The sequence below is a fragment of the Erythrolamprus reginae genome, chromosome 11 (genome assembly GCF_031021105.1).
Source record: "Erythrolamprus reginae isolate rEryReg1 chromosome 11, rEryReg1.hap1, whole genome shotgun sequence".
Taxonomy (NCBI): Eukaryota; Metazoa; Chordata; class Lepidosauria; order Squamata; family Dipsadidae; genus Erythrolamprus; species Erythrolamprus reginae.
In genome coordinates, this window is record NC_091960.1 from 19,713,815 (window position 1) to 19,736,269 (window position 22,455).

Consider the following 22,455-nt stretch of genomic DNA (forward strand, 5'->3'; position numbering starts at 1 on the left):
CCTTCCATCCCTCCCTCCTTCCATCCCTCCCTCCTTCCTTAAAAAACACTTAAATTGTAATGACAGAATAAAAAAATCCAGCCCTCACCTGGGTTTCCCTCATCTGCATCGCCTCCTTCTGTGTCTGCAAGACGGTTGTACAGTTGCTGCACCTTGGTTCGTATGGTGTTCGTATCCAAAGCAATGCTCTTTTTGCGGCAGTCTTGTACCCACACGGACAAAGCAGCTTCCATCTTCATAAGGCGTTTGTTTCTAGGCGTCACCATTCTTTTTGCAGCCTTGTTGAATGTTATCAGAGAAGTTTGCCTTATCTTCTTTTCGTCTTTCCGAATGTATCGCACAGTCGATTCGTTGATCCCATAATGCCGACCAACATCTACATTAGAACGTCCTGCTTTCAGCATGTCCAAAAGTTCAATCTTCTCCTTAATTGTCAGCATCTTCCTGCTCTTTTTAGCGTTGCCGCCTCCACTCAGCATGCAACGTTTAGGAGCCATCTACCAAGAAGTCTTCACAAGTTCCAACAGCTCCAACAAACAGCTCCAACAAACAGCTCCAACAAACAGCTCCAAAAACAGCTCCAACAAACAGCTCCAACAAACAGCTCCAACAAACAGCTCCAACAGACAGCTCCAACAAACAGCTCCAACAAACAGCTCCAACAAACAGCTCCAACAAACAGCTCCAACCAACAGCTCCAAAAGTTCCAAAAGTTTCAAAGCAAAGCACGCTGAGCAAACAACACTGATTGGCCGAAATTTCTGTTCATCAGCATTGTCGGGCGAAATGTTTGCAATGACAACGCTGATTGGCTGAAATTTTGCTGTATCACCGTTGCCGGGCAAACTTATTGCAATGGCAAAGCTGATTGGCTGAAATTTCGGCCAACCAGCAATGGTAGACGTCAGTTTGGTGATGATGCGTGACGTCATCGGGCGGGAAAAACCACGCACGCGCACGTATTTTTAATTTATTATTTTTTGAAAAATTGCGATATAGCGTTTTGCAATAATCGAGATCGCGAAACTCGAGGGATCACTGTATTGTTACTTTCAATTAAGTTAAAAATAGAGATAATAGAAATTAACTATTTAAATATCTACGCATTTTGAATAACCCTGAATAATAGATACATATACATATTATATATATTCTCAAACATTTAGCAAACTATTGTAATATTGATTAATTGACTTTGTCTTAATTATAACTATTTTCATATTTTATATACATTATATTATTATAGCAACTTTGAGTATGATTAATTGATATTTAATGAATTAGTAATATGGTGATTTAAGTTCTTTAAATGTTTATATTCTTATACTAACAACTCTTTATATTACCACTTTATACATCTTTATAACCCACATATTTTACATATTACACATATTTATATATTTCATACATTTGATTTATAATCGATTCTTAAATTTTAGATGAATCTTTACCACTGAATTTTTCAGTCAGCTCTAATATTATCTAATTATACCCTTATTTCTTACACGTACATCTCTTTCAATTGCTGACCACCCACACATAATTTAAATATCTCATACTTTCACGTCGGATTTTTCTTGAAATCCTATCAAGATATCTACGCCAAATCAGTCAACCTTAATAAAATCATGGAAGAAAAATACTAACCAGCCAACAACTCCAGCTCAACAACGTTCTGCAGAGACCGCCCCATCTGAAAAAACAACTGTTGCACAATCTTCCCAGCCAACCCCGATAATCACATTAAACTCCCTCTTTGAAATGATGATCAAAATGCAAGACTCAATAGACAGAAACTTTGAATCCTTGAGAGGAACAATAGGAGTAATAAAGGAAGATATTAAAAAAATTCAAGATCATGCGGGTCATCTCGACGAACACATGGAAAAGTTAGACGACTGGATGGAAGGTGTTCAAGAAACCATAATGCAAAATTCCCAAAGAATAACAAACATGGAAGAAACTACCGATAGAATTTATTTATTTATTTATTTATTTATTTATTTATTTATTTATTTATTTATTTATTTATTGGATTTGTATGCCGCCCCTCTCCGTGGACACTAGACTACAATTTTCTGAAGCGAGAGCGGAGTACATTAACAAAACCTCAGAAGAATCGGTGATAAATCTCGAATTAGAAAAATCAGCCTTCTTTCTCCACTTTCAGAATATCACTGAATCAAAACACCAGGATCTTCCCAATAGAATGGCTGAAATACTGGCAAACATCACTGGTAAAACCCCACAAAAAATGATAAATCAGATGGACGAAGTACACCGAATTTCTACTTCTTATGCAAAACAACATAGGCTTCTGAGAGAAGTACATATTCAATTTCTCAAAAAACCAATTAGGGATGAAGTTTACAACATGTCCAAAGAAAACTCAACAACGTACAAAGGTAGAAACATTGTGGTCTTACACCAAATCCCAAGACGAGTGAGAGAAAAATGGAAGCCATATCAAACATTAGCAAATAAATTGAATAAAAACAATATACAATTTAGATGGCTCATAGCTGAAGGCATGATGGTCTCCCTTATTGACAAGAAATATAAAATCATCTCACTGGAAGAAGTGAAAGAATTTCATGATCATATTCTAAAAACATCTGAACAGACCAAACCGAAGGAAACCGACACCGGAGAGATACTTTCAACAGAAGAACTAAGCTCTGATGACAATCTATTGGGAAAAGACAGAGAAACAAAAAAATTAGATGATGAATACTTTGGACAAGGACCAATTACCCGAGCAAAGACTGAAGCTCGAAGAGAGAAATCAAAGGAATCCATACTCCAACAATAGACAAAATAAAATCACATTATTCTCTACTAACATAAAAGGTTTAAACTCGCATAGAAAGAGGGTAAAAATCTTCCACAAACTGTCTAATTTTAATTATGATATAATATCCCTACAAGAAACTCACATCAAAAAAGATGAGACTACCTTATTACATTTCCCAAAATTTGAACTCTTCTGTTCATCTGCATCTGAAAAAAAAGAGGTATAGCTCTATATGTAAAAAAACCCTTCTCCCCTAAATTAATGTATGCCAATGGAAATGGCCAGTTATTGATAGTTCAATTAAAACTAGGAAATAAAAAAATAACCATAATAACAATATACACTCCATCTACCAAACAATCTACTTTCTTTAATAACCTACATAAGAAAATATTAGAATTGAATTTGACTAATTTTTTAATAATTGGAGATTTCAACAGCATAGTCGATAAAATCAAAGATCATAAGGGCAATACTAAACACCACTCGCGCAATACTTTACCCTCCACTTTTAACCAAATAATATATGAATTCGCCTTAAAGGACATATGGAGGTATTATCCAGATACTATACAATATACCTTTTTCTCTCCCCCTCATAAAACCTGTTCCCGCATTGACATGGCTTGATCTAATCTTGAAATTATAAATGAAATTACAAATATACAAATATTAAATGCAACCTGGGCAGATCATAACCCCTTATTGTTAACAATCAAAGATACTAATAATAAAACCTTCCATAGATGGTCTATGTACCAAACAATTATCAACCAACAAGAATTTCAAAATAAAATACAAAATGATCTCCCCACATTTCTTAAAATTAATTTAAATGGCGAGACAACTAATCAAACAGTATGGGATGCTACTAAAGCTTATATCCACGGCATCTATATTTCCTATTCTGTAAAAAAAAACAAAAGAAAAATATGCTCAACTACAAAAATTAAACGCATCACTACAACTTGCTGAAAAAATACTACATAATGATCCCCAAAACAACGCAATTTTAGTTGAAATAAAAACAATTAAACATGAAATAAACTTAATAACACAACAACAAATCTCACAAAAAATAAAAACCACAAAACAAACTCATTTTGAATCTGCTAACAAACCAGGCCGATGGCTAGCTCTCAGACTGACCCATCAAAAGCTTGACAGGAATATTTATGCCCTAATTCAGAGGTCCCCAACCGCGGGTCCGCGGACCGGGACCGGGCTGTTGGGGCTTTTCAGCCGGTCCGCGGCGCCAGGGCCCCCTCGGCCTTTCCGCACCACCAGCGGCGCTCCCCCCGCCAGCCAGCCAAGCCCCGCGCCCGCCGGAACCGGCTCCTCGCTCTCCCCCCGCCGCCCGCCGCGTTTGCAGGAGGTGGGGAGGGTTGGGTGGCCCGCCAAGGCCAGGAGGGACGCCGCTGCCCCCCCTTCCCTCTCTCCGCCCGCCGCTGCGCCTCCTTGACGCCGAGAGGAAATGCCGGCAAAGGCTTTCCTCAGCGGAGGCCGGCGAAGGTGATATTGAATGTCGGGGGAGAACGGGCGGTTGCGCGCGCTCCCTATCTCCCTGCTAGCCCACTCGGAATATTCAAAATAAGAAAAACCTTTGCCGGCGAAGGCTTTTCTTATTTTGAATATTCCGAGTGGGCTAGCAGGGGGATAGGGAGCGCGCGCAACCTCCTGTTCTCCCCCGACATTCAATATCACCTTCGCCGGCCCCGCCTCTCCTGCAAACCCCCTTGCTGAGAGCCCGGGGCGAAAGTGCTCTCGCAAAGGTGAGGCGGGCAGGGCGTGCGCGCGTCATCGCTGAGAAGAACGGAGAGAGAACGAGAGTGAGTGAGAGCAACAGACAGCAAGATAGAGAGAAAGTGAGAAAGAGAGAGTGAGAAAGGGGGGGAGAGAAAGAGATAGCAAGAGAGAGAACAAGAGAGAGAAAGAGCGTGAGAAAGAAAACAAGAAAGAGTGAGAGAGAGAGAAAGCAAAAGAGACAGAAAGAAAACAAGAGAGAGAAAGTGAGAAGAAGAGAGAGAAAGAGGGGGAGAGAGAGAGAAAGAGAGAGGGGGGAGAGAGAGAAAGAGAGGGAGAGGGAGAAAGAGAGAGGGAGAGGGGGAGAGATAGCAAGAGAGGGAGAGGGAAAGGGGGAGAGAGGGGGGAGAGAAAGAGAGAGGGAGAGAGAGAGGAGATAAAGGAAGAGGAGAGAGAGAAAGGAAGAGAAAGAAAGAAAGAGGGATAGAAAGAGAGAGAGAGTGAGAGATGCTCAGTGAGCCTTTCTTTGAAGTTGCCTTTCTTTCTTTCTCTTTCTTGCTTTCTTTCTTGCTCTTTTTCTTTCTCTCTTTTACCTTCCCTTCCTCTATTTCTTCTTTTCTTTCTCCTTCCTACCTTCTTCCCTTACTCTCCCCTTTCATAAGTTTCCTTGCTTCCTTCCTCTGTTCCTGTCCCTTCCCCCTTTCTTTCTTTCTTTCCTTCCTTTCCTCCCTCCATTTCTTGCTTTCCTTTTCCTTCCTCCCTTCTTTCCTCCCTCATTCCCTTCTTTCACTCCTTCCTCTCTTACTCTCCCCTTTCACACCTTTCCTTGCTTCCTTTGCACCCTTCTTTTGTTCCTGTCCCTTCCCTCTTTCCTTCCTTCCTTCCCACCCTCCGTCCATTCATTCACCCATTCCTCTCTTGATCGCCCCTTTTACGGCGCCGCTGACAGCTAGCTCCCCCCCCCCCACCGGGCCATGGAAAACTGGTCTAGCTTAAAGCCGGTCCCTGGTGCAAAAAAGGTTGGGGACCTCTGCCCTAATTGATGCTTCTGGACACTTAAAAACAACCAATCTTGGAAAAAAACAAATAATTCAAGATTTCTCTCAACATCTTTATAAAACTTCAACAATAGACGGCGATCTATTGTTGAAATATCTACAACAAAATGAAAAAAAAACATTAATAAATGATTATCAAAGATCTTCCTTAAACAACCCAATTACCATTACAGAAATTGAGTTTGCAATAGCAAAGCAAAAATAATAATAAAACCCCAGGTCCTGATGGAATTCCATCTGAATTTTACAAACAACATTTAGACATAATTTCACCCACACTGTTAGACATTTACAATGATGCACTTATTTATGCAAAGTTTCCTACTTCATGGTCCGAAGAATATATAACGCTCATCCCCAAAGATAATCAAAGTAAGCAACATCTAGAAAATTACAGACCTATAGCACTACTTAATACAGACTACAAAATATTTACTTCAATCATTGCAGACCAATTAAAGAAAATATTAAACAACATTATTCACTCCGATCAAAATGGATTTCTTCCACTAAGAAACATAGCAACAAATACTAGAATAATACTAAACACTATTGAATACTACGACAAATATTACGACAAACCAGTCGCACTAATATTTATGGATTTTAAAAAGGCATTCGATAGTCTTCAGTGGCATTATTTCATAAATCAAATTGAATACATGAACTTTGGTCCAAAATTTCTTAATTTAATTAAAGCTATTTACACAAATCAATCTGCTAAAATTCTTTTTAACGACATCACGGAAAAAATACCCATAATAAAAGGTGTTCGTCAGGGATGCCCACTAGCTCCTCTTATTTTTATCCTAGCGATAGAAACATTTTTGAAAAGCATAAGAAACAACACTTTAATTCAAGGCATTACTATTAAAAATGAACAATATAAGCTGCAGGCCTTTGCAGACGATGTTGTATTTATAGCCCAAGACCCAATACAAACTGCTCCCATTTTACTGAATGAAATAGACAAATTTGGAGAAATATCCGGTCTGAAAATTAACAAGACAAAAACTCTAATTAAAAACATGACAACAAAACAAACTGCCCTTCTTGAAAATTTAACCCTGCTGTTCTGTTCGAAAAAAGTTCCTAATGTTATGTTCCCGGGTCACCCTGACCCGGACCGAAAACTCTTCATTTGCAGTGCTTATGTTTGGTCTTTTTGAAAGCTTTTTTCACCTGGAAACATGTTTGAACATTTCTGCACACAATGGAATGAAAATTGAACTGAAAAAATTAATCCTTATTGGTTTATTTTGCACATAAATGTGCCTCCCCCCCCGTTTTTGTGAAAGTTTTTTCAATTTATGGATAGTTTTGCTTGCAAAATCCATTCTATTTTACTAAAGTTGGTGTGGGATTGGTAGCTTGAACATTTCTGCACACAATGATATGAAAATTGAACTGAGAAAATTAATCCTTATTGGTTTATTTTGCTCATAAATGGGCCCCCATGCTTATACTCAAATAGGCTTATACTCGAGTAGGCTTATACTCGAGTATAAAATGATATGGTCTTATATTCAAAAATAAACCAATAAGAATCATTTTTTTCAGTTCATTTCTATTTTTCTTATGTTTAGGATTGTTCAATTTAGTATATCAAAACTTTTGAGTTTATTGATAATTTTGCCTGCAAAATGCATTCTATTTTACTATTCTATTTTGGTGTGGGATTGGTAGCTTGAACCTTTCTGAACATAATGATATGAAAATTAAACTGAAAAAATGATCCTTATTGGTTTATTTTGCTCATAAATGGGCCCCCATGCTTATACTCAAATAGGCTTATACTCGAGTAGGCTTATACTCGAGTATAAAACAATAAACCAATAAGAGTCATTTTTTTCAGTTCATTTATATTTTTCTTATGTTCAGGATTGTTCAATTTAGTATATCAAACCTTTTGGGGGAAAATTCCTTAGGGATTTGTAGCCTTAAAAAATATAAATTGACACGAAATTCAAAAAGGATGGGGGGAGGGGCTTTTTGATCAAAATAAAAATATAAGTCTCAATTTTTCCAGTTCAATTTTCATATAATTATGTTCATAAATGTTCAAACTAGTTTTCCAGTGGAAAAAGTTTTCAAAAAGACCAAATTCAAGTACCTAAAAAAAATCATTTTGATCCGGGTCTATATGACCCGAACAGAGTAAATGTGACTTTTTTTTTGCCAAGAAAAAATTTTTTCCCCCACCCCCACAAATATTTTTTTGATGATCAGCATTGTTAAATTGAGTAAATGAATGCGTAAGATTTTAAAGAATATTTCGGATTTGGAGCATAAAAAAATAAAAAGTGAAAATTGTTGCAAGCAGCCGGGGGGGGGGGGGGGTTATTTCTGATGTTAAAAAAACAGTAAGAATCATTTTTTTCAGTTCCTTTATATTTTTCTTATATTCAGAAATGTTCAAGGTACCATTCCCACACCAACTCCAGTAAAATAGACTGCATTTTGCAAGCAAAACTATCCATAAATTGAAAAAACTTTCACAAAAACGGGGGGGGAGGCACATTTATGGGCAAAATAAACCAATAAGGATTAATTTTTTCAGTTCAATTTTCATTCCATTGTGTGAAGAAATGTTCAGACTACTTTCCAAGTGAAAAAAGCTTTCAAAAAGACCAAACATAAGCACTGCAAATGAAGAGTTTTCGGTCCGGGTCAGGGTGACCCAGGAACATAACATTAGGGAGTTTTTTTTTTCAGCAAGAAAGAAACCTCCCACCCCCCAAAAAAAATTCTCATAGAGAGAACCCCTGAAATGATGAAAAGTCATGAAATTTCAAGTTTCACATATGCAGGGAAAATTTTTTACAGGGTCTCAAACCTTGATTTCGGGTCTCACAGACCCGAACAGAACAGCAGGGTTAATTAATATAAAAGTTGCCAAAAAAATCAAATATTTGGGCATATGGATGACCTCAAATTATAGCACCATAAAAAAAGACAATTATGATCACCTGCTCAAAGATATTCAAAAAGATTTGTCCAGATGGTCTAAATTGAAATTATCTCTTATGGGGAAAATAACAACTGTGACGAACAAGTTAAAGGATGTATGATAGCCTGGGCCCAAAATTTCGGACACACGATTAATCTAATAGAGTGGGAAAAAACCTGGACAATAAATTACAAGATGGCCACAGCAATGTCCCACAAAGAAAATCAATTAAAAATGTTTCACCGATGGCACTTGCCCCCAGCAAGATTATCTAAAATGTTCCCCAATTTCCCCCCCCAACTGCTGGAAATGCAAAATAAAACCAGGAACATACTATCATGCATGGTGGACCTGCATATATGCTAAAAATATTGGACAAACAAAATTAATAGACCAAGTCATGTCAATTAATTTATTATTTAAACCGGAAACACACCTTCTTGGTACATTTAGGCAAAACCTTACACAAACACAAAAATATCTTATCTTATAAATTCTGACTGCAGCAAGAATTTCATATGCCCTCTTTTGGAAACAAGAAAAAGCCCCATCAATATTGGTAGTCATTACTAAAATTATGGAGTGCATGGAGATGTCCAAAATAGCAATGGAAATGCAAAATAAAAAAGACGCAGACTACTATAAAAAATGGGATAATTGGTACAAATGGGTCATAGCAAAAAAATATCAAATTTTCATATCATGAAAGTAATAAGCCTATCTCATCTTTGACCGTTCTAAACCGAAACAAAACCAACCTTCAAAATAATTCCAAAACCAACTAAACTGAAATCCAATTTGAAAAAGATTTTATATCATATCTCTCTTTATTCGTCTTTAAACCAAATATAAATTTTTACACACCACATAATATATCAATGCAAATACTCATCAATTCCTATATCAATTCTTACACTTTTTTCTCATACAAAAATACATTTATTACACCTTACGTATACACCCCCTATTATTTTACTATACCATGTCGTACCACCTAAAAACGTCTGCGTCACACGCAGATTTACCCCCCTCAATACTTCTTAATCTTTTCTCGTTTTCACAAATCACTTTCTATTAACCAATATATATATATATATATATATATATATATACGCATTGGAAATTAAAGGTATGAATTACAAATATAACATAAGATACAAATGGTAATAACAAGGATATTGTCAACTTGCGCTGCCTGCTGCTGCATTCTTTGCTTGGCTGTCATAGAGATGGGGAGGGGTAGATAATAAGGGGGTTGGGAAGTGTGCAGGAGTAGAAAACTTTTGTTAAGTTTCGATTTCCCAGGGGTCGGCGAGACCGTTAGACGGGCAAATTCCTGAGAAGCCCGGGAGGAGCATCTTGGACCACCTGATGTGTCTGGACAATGGAGATTGGGTGCATGCCCAACAGGGGGGTGGAAAAGGGGGTTTGAGTATGGGGGTTACACGCCATTTCCTTCAGACTTTGCTTTGCTTTTGATGCTTCAAGTTCTGGGTATGGGTTTACCAAATTGGAAGATATATTACCAAGCGACTAAGGCCTTATGGTTAAAAGACTGGGTAACTTTGGAAAATAAAAGACTCTTAACTATTGAAGGCCACGACCTGCAATATGGGTGGCACAAATATTGGTGGAACAACAAAGAAAAAATACATAGATATTTTTAAAATCACTATATTAGAGGCATATTGATACAAAATTGGCTAGAATTTTTTTTAAAAAAATTTAATATTCCAAAATGGCTTTCCTCCTTGGAGGCAATAATATATCCAAATTTAATTGAGATAAACAATACTATTATCAAAAACTGCTATTAGATCAAAATGAAATTAAATCAAGGTCAGAGTTAGCAGAAGAAGGCATAATTATAGATTGGTGGTTACAGAATAAACATAAATTAGATCTCGAAAAATTTGGTTTTCAACCCAGAGAGCAGGAAATTGATTAAAAAAAATTAAGCCAAGAGGGAAAAGCAATTTCAAAGTTTTATAAATGTTTGTTAAACAAGGAAATGGGGGAGGAGAGAGTCAAATAAGTGATGATAAAATGGGCACAGAATATAGGCCATGTGATAAACTTGGAGAAATGGGAATCCCTTTGGAGCTATAATCTGAAACTGACTATTTCGGCTGCTTATAAAGAAAATCTTTATAATTTTTTTTACCGTTGGCATCTTACACCAGTTAAATTAGCAAAAATCTATCAAGGAAAATCTCCAAACTGCTGGAAGTGTAAAGATGAGATAGGAACATACTACCATATGTGGTGGACTTGTGGGAAGGCTAGACATTTCTGGAGGAAAATATGGAAATGGGTAAAAGAAATTACTTTAGTTGAGAAAAAATTTGAACCAGAAATTTTTATATTGGGAATGATTGATAGCAACATTAAAAAAGTGGATAAATACCTTATTATACACTTGATTACTGCCGCTAAAATATGCTACGCCCAAAATTGGAAAAAGGACCACATACCCACAAATGTACATATTATGAATAAAATAATGGAATTGGCTGAAATGAATACGTTAACTATGCAGATTAAAAGACAGAGAAGATACAGTCTCCTACAAAATTTGGGACAAATGGTATAATTTGCTACAAAAAATGAGAAGAACTGAGAACAACAAGCTTTTGCCCACATCGCAAAAAGGAATTTTACCAAAATTAAAATTAAGACCTTTTTTTCTTAACCCAGTCATTCCATAATCTTTATAAGCTAGAATTGTTTTTTAGTCCTTTATCTTTTGGTAAATTAGCAGAGTTAATAAACCGTTTATCTATAAGAGATGAAAAAAACCCCACATTTCTAAAATAAGTTTAAAATTTTATACTACTCTCCTTTTTTATTAAGATTATTATTGTTTCTATACTTTCAAAGTTTTTATGATATGTTTTTATTGTAACTTTAAAATAGGAAGAGATATTAAAAATTTTCTGTTAGTTTTTAAAAAATATAGTTAATTTAGGAAAGCGTGAAAAATATAGATATGGCATTCCGCAAGTTAAATATTATATTGTAAATTTACAAAATATAATAAGGAAAGAAGGAGAGAGAAAAATATCTCTCCAATTGTTACTTTATTTTACTTTTGATATTCTAAATTTCTTCTTGCTTTTCACTTTTTGTATTTTCTTTTCTTTTTTTTCTTCAAATGTGTTCATATCTGTTTTTTATTTCAGTTCTGTTTTGTACATTAAAAAAAGTATAAGTATTTTATCTATTGAAATAATATAATATCAGTACAATATGTCCAAATATATAAAATGTGAGGTAACTCAAAAAAAGAAGATGCAATGATGTAACAATGCAGAATCACTTATTATATTTATTGTATTATTGTATTATTGTATTATGGTTTTTACAAAGGAGACTGAAAAAAGTTAATAAACTGTATTCATTATTTTAAAAAAATCTCATGAGGGTATGTGCGCACATGCAAGCTTTTGGTGATTTTTTTTGCTTCAGTGCATGCACAGAACCAAAAAACTGCTGAAATCTTGCGCGCATGCATGTCCCCTCATGAGATTCGGTTTCCTGCACAGGCACAGAAGCAAAAATACACTGGGAGGTGTGTGTGCATGCAGGAGAATAGAAGCTGCATGTACAGTGCAACTTTCACTATTGGTGCTCCGTCCTCAGCCATACCAGCAGGGCCGCCATCAGGAATTTTGGGGGCCCATACAGCCTAAGTGTCTGGGCCTCCCCCCGCCATTTTAAAACTACTGCCCCCCAAATCCCATGCCATGCCCACCATGGCCACACACTCTAGGCAAGCCTTCCCCCGGCCCTCTGAGGTCAAACACAGCCCTGATGTGGCCCACAATTAAATTGAGTTTGACACCCCTGGCCTAGAGGCTAAATCCTATGAACAAGGGCTAAGAGAACGAATATGTTTAGCTCAACAAATAGAAAACTGAGGGGGGATATAATAGTAGTTTCCCAATCTTTAAGGGGCTGCCACAGAGCAGACGGCATTTATTTATTCTCCATGCCACCTGAAGGTAGTACAAGAAGCAATGGGCGGAACCTCACCAAGAGGAAATGCAATCTGGAAATAAGGAAAAACATGGGACTGGGCGGCATAGAAATAAATAAATAAATAAATAAATAAATAAATAAATAAATAAATAAATAAATAAATAAATAAATAAATAAAAATTAAATAAACAAAGAAAGAAAGAAAGAAACAAACAAACAAACCCCTTCTTTTTTATTAAAAGAAATTAATAATTTAGAAAAACCAAAATCCATTACTATTAAAACTAAAACAACCAGCAAAACTATTAATAAAAACAGGTGAGGGCTGGGTTTTTTTTTATTTAAGTGCTTTTACCATATGCTTTAAATCAAGAATCACTTCTCTCTCTGTTTCTCTCTCTTTCCTATCATTCTCTGCCTCAATCATTTTCTCATTTCTCTTTTTTCTCCCCTTTTTTCTATCATCTCTCTCTATCTTCCTTCCACTCTTCTCTCTCTCTCTTTCTTCCTCTCTCTCACTCTCTTCCTTCCTCTCTCCTCTCTCTCTTTCTTTATTTCTCTTTCTTTTTCTTTCTTTCTTTGTCTCTCTCTCTTTCTCTCTCTTGCTTTCTTCCTCTCTCTCACTCTTCCTCTCTCATCTCTTTCTTTCTTTCTTTCTTTAACTCTCCCCCTCTTGCTCTCTCTCTCTCTTTCTCTTTCCCTCTCTTGTTTTCTTTCTCTCTCTCTCTTGCTTTCTCTCTCACACTCTTTCTCTCTTGTTTTCTTTCTCTCACTCTTTCTCTCTCTTGTTCTCTCTCTCTTGCTATCTCTTTCTCTCCCCCCTCTCTCTTTCTCACTTTCTCTCTATCTTGCTCTGTCGCTCTCACTCTCTCTCGTTCTCCGGAGGCTGGCGAAAGTGATTTTCAATGTCGGGCGCACGAGCTGGCGCGCGCTCTCCCCATCCCCCTGCCAGCCCACCCGGAACATTCAAAGTAGGAAAAACCTTCGCTGGCTTACTTTGAATATTCTGGGCAGGCTGGCAGGGGGATGGGGAGAGCGCACACCGGCCCGCACGCCTGACATTGAAAATCACCTTCGCCGGCCCCCGCTGTGAGAACACCTGCCCCACCTCTCCTGCAGCCCCCTTGCTGAGAGCCCGGGACAAAAGCGCTCTCGGCGAAGGTGGGAAGCGGAGGAGAAAGAGAGGCGGATCGGGCGGGCGAGGGGCCGCGGCGAGTAGCCAGGGGCTCGAGGGGGCTAGAGGCGTGGGGGAGGGGCAGCTGCAGCTCTGTGTGCGCCCTTGGAAAAGGGTGCTCGGGGGGCGTTTTGGGGTGCGCTGGTGCAGGCGTGCGCAGCCTACAGCAGGGAACGGTGCTGGGCACAATGACTGCTACGGGCGCCAGGGGGCCGGCACACGGTGGCGGGCCAAAACTGCCCCCCCCCCCATTTTTCAATTTGGCCGGGGCCCTGATGCCAATGCCAGTAATACTGGCCTATCGGCGGCCCTGCGTACCGGTAGCAACCAGCTACTGCATCAGTTGGTCATAATCCATCCCTTATTCTGATTCAGCAGGAAATTCCTGCAGTAGCTTCAAATCAGATGTAAGTTCAGATCCACAGCTTACCTTTCTGCACTGGATATGGTGGGTCAATGCCCAAACAGTATTCCCAAAAATCAGGGCAACAGTCAGAGATGGTTCGATTGCAGAAGAGGTCACAGTAGCAAAGGGTATCAAAGTAGGGGACGGTGCAGGCATCATCCCTGCCGTAACAACAAGCATCTTGTCGGCCACAGTATGAGCCTTCTGCATCCCGTATCCCTTGTTCATGCAATCCAGGTACCAGTTCCCTCCGTGTACGATGCATCTGAGCAGGAAGAGTCTCACCCATCAACAGCAAGGTGCACAGAAGAATCCAGCTTTCCATGGCATCTTCTGATTTACTGAATCCCAGATGTCCTGGAGAGAGAAGACCAATGAATCAGGAAGCACATAGCACAACGTCTGCCTAGCCCAGTCTGCTAAGAACAGATATGAATTGCCCACAGGTGAACTACAATGTCTTGGTAGCTATTTTTCCCCATGTCCCTCAAGACCATTTCCTCTTTCCTCTACCCCTGGCTTTCACCTGGATTAGAAATTCCAGGACAAAATATGGTTGCCTGGGCCCAAAATTTGGTTATCTGATAAATCTATCAGAATGGGATAAAATCTGAGCCCAGAATTACAAATTAACTATAGCCTAACTTTAGAGAGAACATCTACAGGATGTTCTACCGCTGGCACCTTCCTCCAGCCCCACTATCTAAAATGTTTCCAAGTACAACTCCTTTCTGTTAGAAACGTAAACAAAAAATAGGGACCTATTACCATCTCATTTTTGCCCAGAAACCTGGACATTTGGGGACCTGGACTATCAATCAGGGTCTCATACTAGACTTTTTTGGAACTTAATAATGATTAAGATCTGATTTTATATTATCAATATCAATATTAGCTTAATATAAATTTTTCTATTTTTATTTCATATTTATATATTGTGATATATTTTATTAGTGCTTTTAATTACTACTAATTTAATCTATTTTTAATATTATTGGGGGGATTCTTAATTAATGGATGACTGGGATGGATGTAATATTGTGCATGAGACGAATGATTGGTATGATTGGGATGGTTGGGGTGGGGTTACGGTATGGATGAGATGAATGGTAACAGTATGAATGATAGATTTGGCCCACCTGACGCTCGAGAGGCGGGAGGGGAAGGGGCACCGATCTCTGGGGTGGCAGAGGGTCGGAATATTCCGGCATTGCTGGGGAGAGGCAGCTATGGCAGGGGCCACGGAGTTAGCCGTTCCAGGGGACCGAGGGACCGTTGCTTAATAATGATCCCTTGTTCTGGCTCCGTGAGCCCAACCTTGGGCACTGGTGATGAGAGTAACTCTGGCCCTGGGCTCAGGTTGCTGCTGCTCAATGCCAGGTTGGTGGTAAATAAAGCTCTCCTCATCCGGGATCTGATCCTGGATGAGGAGGCTGACCTGGCATGTATTACTGAAACCTGGCTGGGCCCAGAGGAAGGAGTTCCTCTCTCTGAAATTTGCCCAGCCGGGTTTCAGATATGGCATCAACCTCGACCCCAGGGAAGGGGGGGAGGAGTGGCTATTATAGCCAGGGAGAGCCTTTGCCTACGTGGACTCATTGCTCCAGAAATTGCGGGTTGCGAGTCTCTCTTGGTGAAGTTGGACTTAGGGGTTCAGGTGGGCTTATTTCTCACGTATCTGCCTCCCAGCTGCGTGTCAAAAGCCCTGCCTGTGCTACTCAAGGAGGTAGCCAGGTTGGCGGTGGAGTTCCCCGGACTTATTGTCTTGGGGGACTTCAACCTGCCGTCACTCGGCGAAACCTCTGGGTTGGCATAGGAGTTCATGGCCACCATGACAGCCATGGACCTGACTCAAGTAGTACAGGGTCCAACTCACGAGGGAGGACACGCACCTGACATGGTATTCCTCTCCGAGCAATTGAGTAATGGTCTGAGACTAAGGGGCTTAGAAGCATTGCCTTTGTCATGGTCAGACCATTTTCTACTACGGCTTGACTTCCTGGCTCCAATCCTTCCCCGCAGGGAGGCGGAACCAATCAAGATGTTCCGCCCCAGACGCCTGATGGACCCTGAGGGCTTTCAGACGGCGTTTGGGGTTATTCCAGAGGCACTCATCCACAGTTTGGCAGAGTCTCTTGCGGAGGCCTGGAACAAGGCTGCAGTGGAGGCTCTTGAATGGATTGCGCCTTTGCGACCTCTCCGTGGCGCTAGACCCCATAGAGCTCCATGGTTCAACGAGGAGCTCCGGGAGTTGAAACGCCAGAAGAGATGTCTAGAGAAGCGATGGAGGAAGAGTTCCCTTCTTAATCAGGGGGGAGTTGGGGAGCCCTTGCAGAGCACTGCCGAGGATTTTAACACGTTTTTCGCTGATAAAATCGCTCAGATCCGGGCCGACCTCGACTCCAATTGGAAAACAGAGTCAACTGACAACGAGTCAGTCAAGGTGACTGGGCCCATACTTGTCCACCTGTCTGGGAAGAGTTTGATCTGGTGACACCTAATGAAGTGGACAAGGCCATTGGAGCTGTGAGTTCCGCCACCTGTTTACTTGATCCGTGTCCCTCCTGGCTGGTTTCGGCCAGCAGGGAGGTGACATGGAGCTGGGTCCAGGAGATTGTCAACGCTTCCTTGCGGAGGGGATCCTTTCCAACACCCTATAAAGAGGTGCTGGTGCGCCCCCTCCTCAAGAAGCCTTCCCTGGACCCAGCTGTACTTAATAACTATCGTCCAGTCTCCAACCTTCACTTTATGGGGAAGGTTGTTGAGAAGGTGGTGGCACTCCAGCTCCAACGGTCCTTGGAAGAAGCCGACCATGGTATCCTTCTGCACCGGCTGGAGGGGTTGGGGGTGGGAGGCACTGTTCTCCAGTGGTTCTACTCCTACCTTTCCGGTCGGTCGCAGTCGGTGTTAGTGAGGGGTCAGAGGTCAACTCCGAGGTCTCTCCCTTGTGGGGTGCCTCAGGGGTCGGTCCTCTCCCCCCTGCTATTTAATATCTACATGAAACCGCTGGGTGAGATCATCCAAGGGCATGGGGTGAGGTATCATCAGTACGCTGATGATACCCAGCTTTACATCTCCACCCCAAGTCCAGTCAACGCAGCAGTGGAAGTGATGTGCCGGTGTCTGGAGGCTGTTGGGTCCTGGATGGGTGTCAACAGACTCAAACTCAACCCGGATAAGACGGAGTGGCTGTGAGTTTTGCCTCCCAAGGACAATCCCATCTGTCCGTCCATCACCCTGGGGGGGAATTATTGACCCCCTCGGAGAGGGTCCGCAACTTGGGCGTCCTCCTCGATCCACAGCTCACATTAGAGAACCATCTTTCAACTGTGGCGAGGGGGACGTTTGCCCAGGTTCGCCTGGTGCACCAGTTGCGGCCCTATCTGGACCAGGACTCATTGCTCACAGTCACTCATGCCCTCATCACCTCGAGGTTCGACTACTGTAATGCTCTCTACATGGGGCTACCTTTGAAAAGTGTTCGGAAACTTCAGATCGTGCAGAATGCAGCTGCAAGAGCAGTCTTACCTAGGTATGCCCATGTTTCACCAACACTCCGCAGTCTGCATTGGCTGCCGATCAATTTCCGGTCACAATTCAAAGTGTTGGTTATGACCTTTAAAGCCCTTCATGGCACTGGACCAGAATATCTCCGAGACCGCCTTCTGCCGCACGAATCCCAGTGACCGATTAGGTCCCACAGAGTGGGCCTTCTCCGGGTCCCGTCAACTAAACAATGTCGGTTGGCGGGCCCCAGGGGAAGAGCCTTCTCTGTGGCGGCCCAGACTCTCTGGAACCAACTCCCCCCGGAGATTAGAACTGCCCTTACTCTTCCTGCCTTTCGTAAACTCCTTAAAACCCACCTTTGTCGTCAGGCATGGGGGAACTGAATCACCTCCCCCGGGCATGTACAATTTATGCATGGTATGTTTGTGTGTATGTTTGTTTAGTAAATGGTTTTTTAAAAATATTTTAAATTATATTTAGATTTGTCATGAATTGTTTTATCCTGCTGTGAGCTGCCCCGAGTCTGCAGAGAGGGGCGGCATACAAATCTAAATAATTAATAATAAATAAATAAATAAATAAATAAATAAATAAATAAATAAATAAATAAATAAATAAATAAATAAATAAATAAATAAATAAATAAATAAATAAATAAATAAATAAATAAATAAATAAATAAATAAATAAATAAATAAATAAATAAATAAATAAATAAATAAATAAATAAATAAATAAATCTCTGGCTGGATGTGCCCCAAAGCTAGAACCTTTTGGCTAAAGATTAAAAAATACCCTGATCAAATTACCAATCCCCAATCAAAGAACCAATCCCCTTAAAACTGGAATTATTGCTCCTAGGAATAATTAGACAGTGATTAAATAAAGGTGACAGGCTGGTAAACATTCTAACTACTGCAAGAATAATATTCGCCCAAACTTGGAAACTGGATCACACCCCATCTACCTTAAATTTTATTAACAAAACTCACAAATGTGCTGAGCTGATGAAAATGACTCTTGAACTACAAGACAAAGAGGAATCAGAGTTCTACAAAGTGTGGAATAAATGGTACATTTGGCTGGAGAAAAGACAACATACAACTCCATCATGATCCTCTTAACCTTCACCCAAACAACTATCCCATGAACCCATAAAATAACACTACGAATCATTGATAAAAGGATGAAAAAATTCAAAACAATAAAAATTTAAACTCTAACACAAGTTTAGAAACTTAAAATTTTTATTTATACGGATAATAAAGATCTTAAATGCTGTGGAGTAATCGGGTCCACAGATAAATTGACATTATTTACGACATCTGATAAATTTATAGATATGAATTCACCTCTTCTTTTCTTTCTTCTTTCACTTCTCTTTTATTTCTCCCTTCTTTTACTTTCTTTCTCTTTCCTCTTCCTTTTTCTTGCCTTCTCTTCCTTTTCCTTTAGTTTTTCCCCATATATATATGTGTGTGTGTTTATACTTTGACTTATAATGTATACTCAAATTCATATATATTTGTACCAATATTTGCATAGTGCTTTTGCTTTATATATCCCCTCCCCTATTTATCTTCAATAAGGATTATATTTTCTTTTTAAAAAAGAAAAGAAATTCCAGGACAACAGGCGAACCAATTATCTGAAAGGCCAGAGACAGGTTCCTGCCAGTTTGGACCGGTTCTATAGAATCGATAGTGGGAATTTCACCCTGCTCACTGAACTGGCAGCCATGGTCGGCTGGACATGCCCCTGAACTGGCTCTCTTGGCAGTGTTGTAGAAGCCACCATCTGGGTTTTTAATACTGCACATGCATGCATGCGCAAAGTGTGAGTGCAATAAATATTGTAAAGCCAATAGAAACCCGCCACTGGTGTCAACTAATCCAAAAGGAGAAAACTACAAACATAGACTGCCCAAATAAACCTGCTTTGGGGAAAGGTGCTCCTACAGAAGAAAATCTGGGCTTTAAGCCCTGTATCCCCTGTTTTAGTAGCCTTTTGCCAGGTAATCACCATCTCCACCCCTTTCAAAGGGAAACCCCTCCTGCCCTGCAAACTTCCCCAAACCTTCCCCTCCTAAGGAATGAAAACCTTCTGGATGATCTCAGCCTGCAGCAATGCAAGTAAGGTCACCATTTCCAAAAGCAGAGGCATTTCCTCTGCCTTTCCCGTCCACCTTTTACTTGGTCTTCCGGGAGGCGGGGGCCATCCCACCCATGGAGCTTCAAGTTTCATTTTGATTATCTTTACTCCCTGACCTCATTCAGCAAAGTCCAAGGTAACTGAACTTTTGCTTTTATACACATGTGCCTTATCTGCCCCGAACAGCAGTGTGAACTGTGGGATCTCTTGTTTCAGAGGTATGTTCCAGCTCAGAAAGGATTCATTTCTTTCTTTTGTTTCATTTCAGAAGCATTTTGACAGAGGCAGCAGGAATCTGCAAGGATCCCAGAAGACATTCCCGATCTTCTATAGACCTCCAAAGTCCCTCTGGTGAAGGACCTGGGAAGTTTCTACTAGAGGAAGGTTCATAGAGTTGTGAAAATCTGCCCTGGTGGCATCTAGTCAAAAGGTCTGTTGCTGCCCCACCCAGCTACACCAGAGGAAGGAAATCTATGCCTGGCCAGCCACTCAAATGCAAACATCAGTAGCATGTTTTAATCTGAATATATGTGAATCTGTCTAAGTGCTCAGAGTCCACCTCTACTTGAATGCTTAACTAATATGTATTTAAAAAAACAATTCTGAAGTTTTAAAATAGCACTGGAAAAAATTGCTTACAAAATAGGGAAATGCCCTTCTAAAATGCTTTGCATGCCACTTCGGTCGCCTTGGGTCAGAAGGTACACATATTCTTTCCAAAATGATTTTCTTAACCTTAAAAAAAAAACACCTTGATGAGCTTCCTCTGGCAGAAAAGGGATAAAAATCAAGGACATCATCATTTAGGGTTGATGAGTGGAATGATTGATCAATCCATTATTTTATTTCAGTACTTCCTGAGTCTTAAAGAAATGCATGGGGTATTTTTATTCAGTAAAGGAGAATATTTGTAGCTCAAGGTTGAAATGAGCTTGGTCCTTGGTGCTCCCTGAGCTTGGCTGTCTTCTTGGAGAAGTTTCATTACCCAAACTAGGTAACAACACTCACTGCTGATATTACTTAGGTTGGGTAATGAAACATCTGCAAGAAAACAGCCAAGCTCAGGGACCACTAAGTACCCCTTGTTTTAGAAATGCCTTTTTTCCAGTATTGTACTGGCAAATAGCATTGCATTCTTTCTTGCTTATTCTGCATTTTAATCACCTGCTGTGTCCATTTAAGCCAGTTCCGCTTTCACACACTGCCCTTTACCTCCTTTCAGAATTAACCCATTTTTCTGGAAGGAGAATCACCCAATGCACTAATCCTGAAATGATCCAAAGTGTCACACAAAGCTATCTCAGAATACTAACCCTTCACATTCAACAAGTTTGGCATACAGCAGAAAAAGCAAATGTAGGGTGTTTGTTTGCTTTTTAAAAAAGTGTTGTGGTTAGGCATGTTTGACTCCAGCCAAGACCACACCTTCAAAGCTCCAGAAGGATTTCCGCTTTGGGGGTCCAGATCAAAAAACCTTTGCAATGGAAAAATCAGGCCAATTTTTTTTTTAATTTATGAAAAGGCACCAGCTCTCCCTCACTTCATCAGATGCCTCTGTGAGGGGCAGCTCCTAAAAGTTTGTGCCACTGAATAAAATTTGCCTTGCAGAAAACGGTGCTACTAGACATCCTCAGATGTTTCTTGCTAGGTAAATTAAGAGTGATCTCCTGGCTAAGGAGTTCTCTTTTCATATTCGTAAGTGGATAAGAAGATGTAGACCCAAAGGGCGACTTAGCATCTCCCGGAGGGGGGGCGGGGCGTTTCCTTCTCATCTTTCAAAGCATGGGTAGACGCAACCCCATTCTAGCCCACGTCCAAATCTCGGTCGCCCTACATTCCTCTTTCTCCCGACTCCTGAGCCTGCAATCCTCATTATTCCGCTCCCTCCCCAGCCCTAACCTGCCTGTAAGCATCAGAGGAAGCAAGGTGGAGATGGCGAAAGAAAGGAAAGTGAAGTGGGAAGAGGGAGGGAGAGAGAGAATTTTGCCCAGCCAAAACGCTTGTACCTGGCACGTCTCTGCGCAAACGGAGCAGTCGGTCTCTCCGCCTCTGCCTGAGCGCGCCGGGCCAAAGTCAGACGTCGCAGGCGCGCGTCTCTCTCCCCTGGCCGTCCGGGCCCTCGCCCTTATATGGAGTCGGGGACTCCCAGCCCAACTTCCCTCCTCCGGGCCCTCCCTTCCTGCCCACTCCGGAGCCCCGAGAGAGGGAGCCAGGTAGGGCTGGCTGTTGGGCTGACTGATTGGAATCGCTCCTGAGATCCAGTGGAAGAATCTGAGGCTCACTCCGGGGCGCGGCTCAGTGCCAGCCTCGCCCGCTGGTCTCGAAGCAGCCGCTCTCTAACTTCGGCTTCTCCTAGAAACCGCTGCGACTGCGATAAAGCTACTGAGGATATGGTCAAAAAAGTCAGGATGGCGACCGCAACGGTTTTTCTATGCATAGCATCTTACAATAGGAAAGAACATCGCGTGAGCCTTCGCAATGAGTCGTTGTAGACCACTAGGCGTATCCAAAGCACCCAAGGACAGGACAAGAAATAGTGGTGCTATTTATTTATTTTGTCAAACATGTACAAGATAGTAGGTATTGATATAAACATAAACATTAGCAAAATAGGTACAGATAAATTAGACAATAGGACAGTAAGACAGGGACAGTAGGCACGATGGTGTGCTTACGCATGAGGGCGACTGT

The 22,455-nt window shown here is 40.7% G+C and overlaps 1 protein-coding gene across 1 annotated transcript in view; it reads right to left on the reverse strand.

Moving 5' to 3' along the window:
* The window catches only part of LOC139174261 (tubulointerstitial nephritis antigen-like), a 199,327-nt gene extending 177,454 nt beyond the window's left edge, over positions 1–21,873 (reverse strand). The window contains exons 1-2 of the mRNA XM_070764525.1: positions 21,771–21,873; positions 14,131–14,463 (exon numbers count right to left, since the gene is read on the reverse strand). Coding sequence (XP_070620626.1) covers positions 14,131–14,431 — 301 coding nt within the window. The 5' untranslated portion in view covers positions 14,432–14,463; positions 21,771–21,873. The remainder of the gene's footprint in view (positions 1–14,130; positions 14,464–21,770) is intronic.
* Positions 21,874–22,455: the final 582 nt, after the last annotated feature.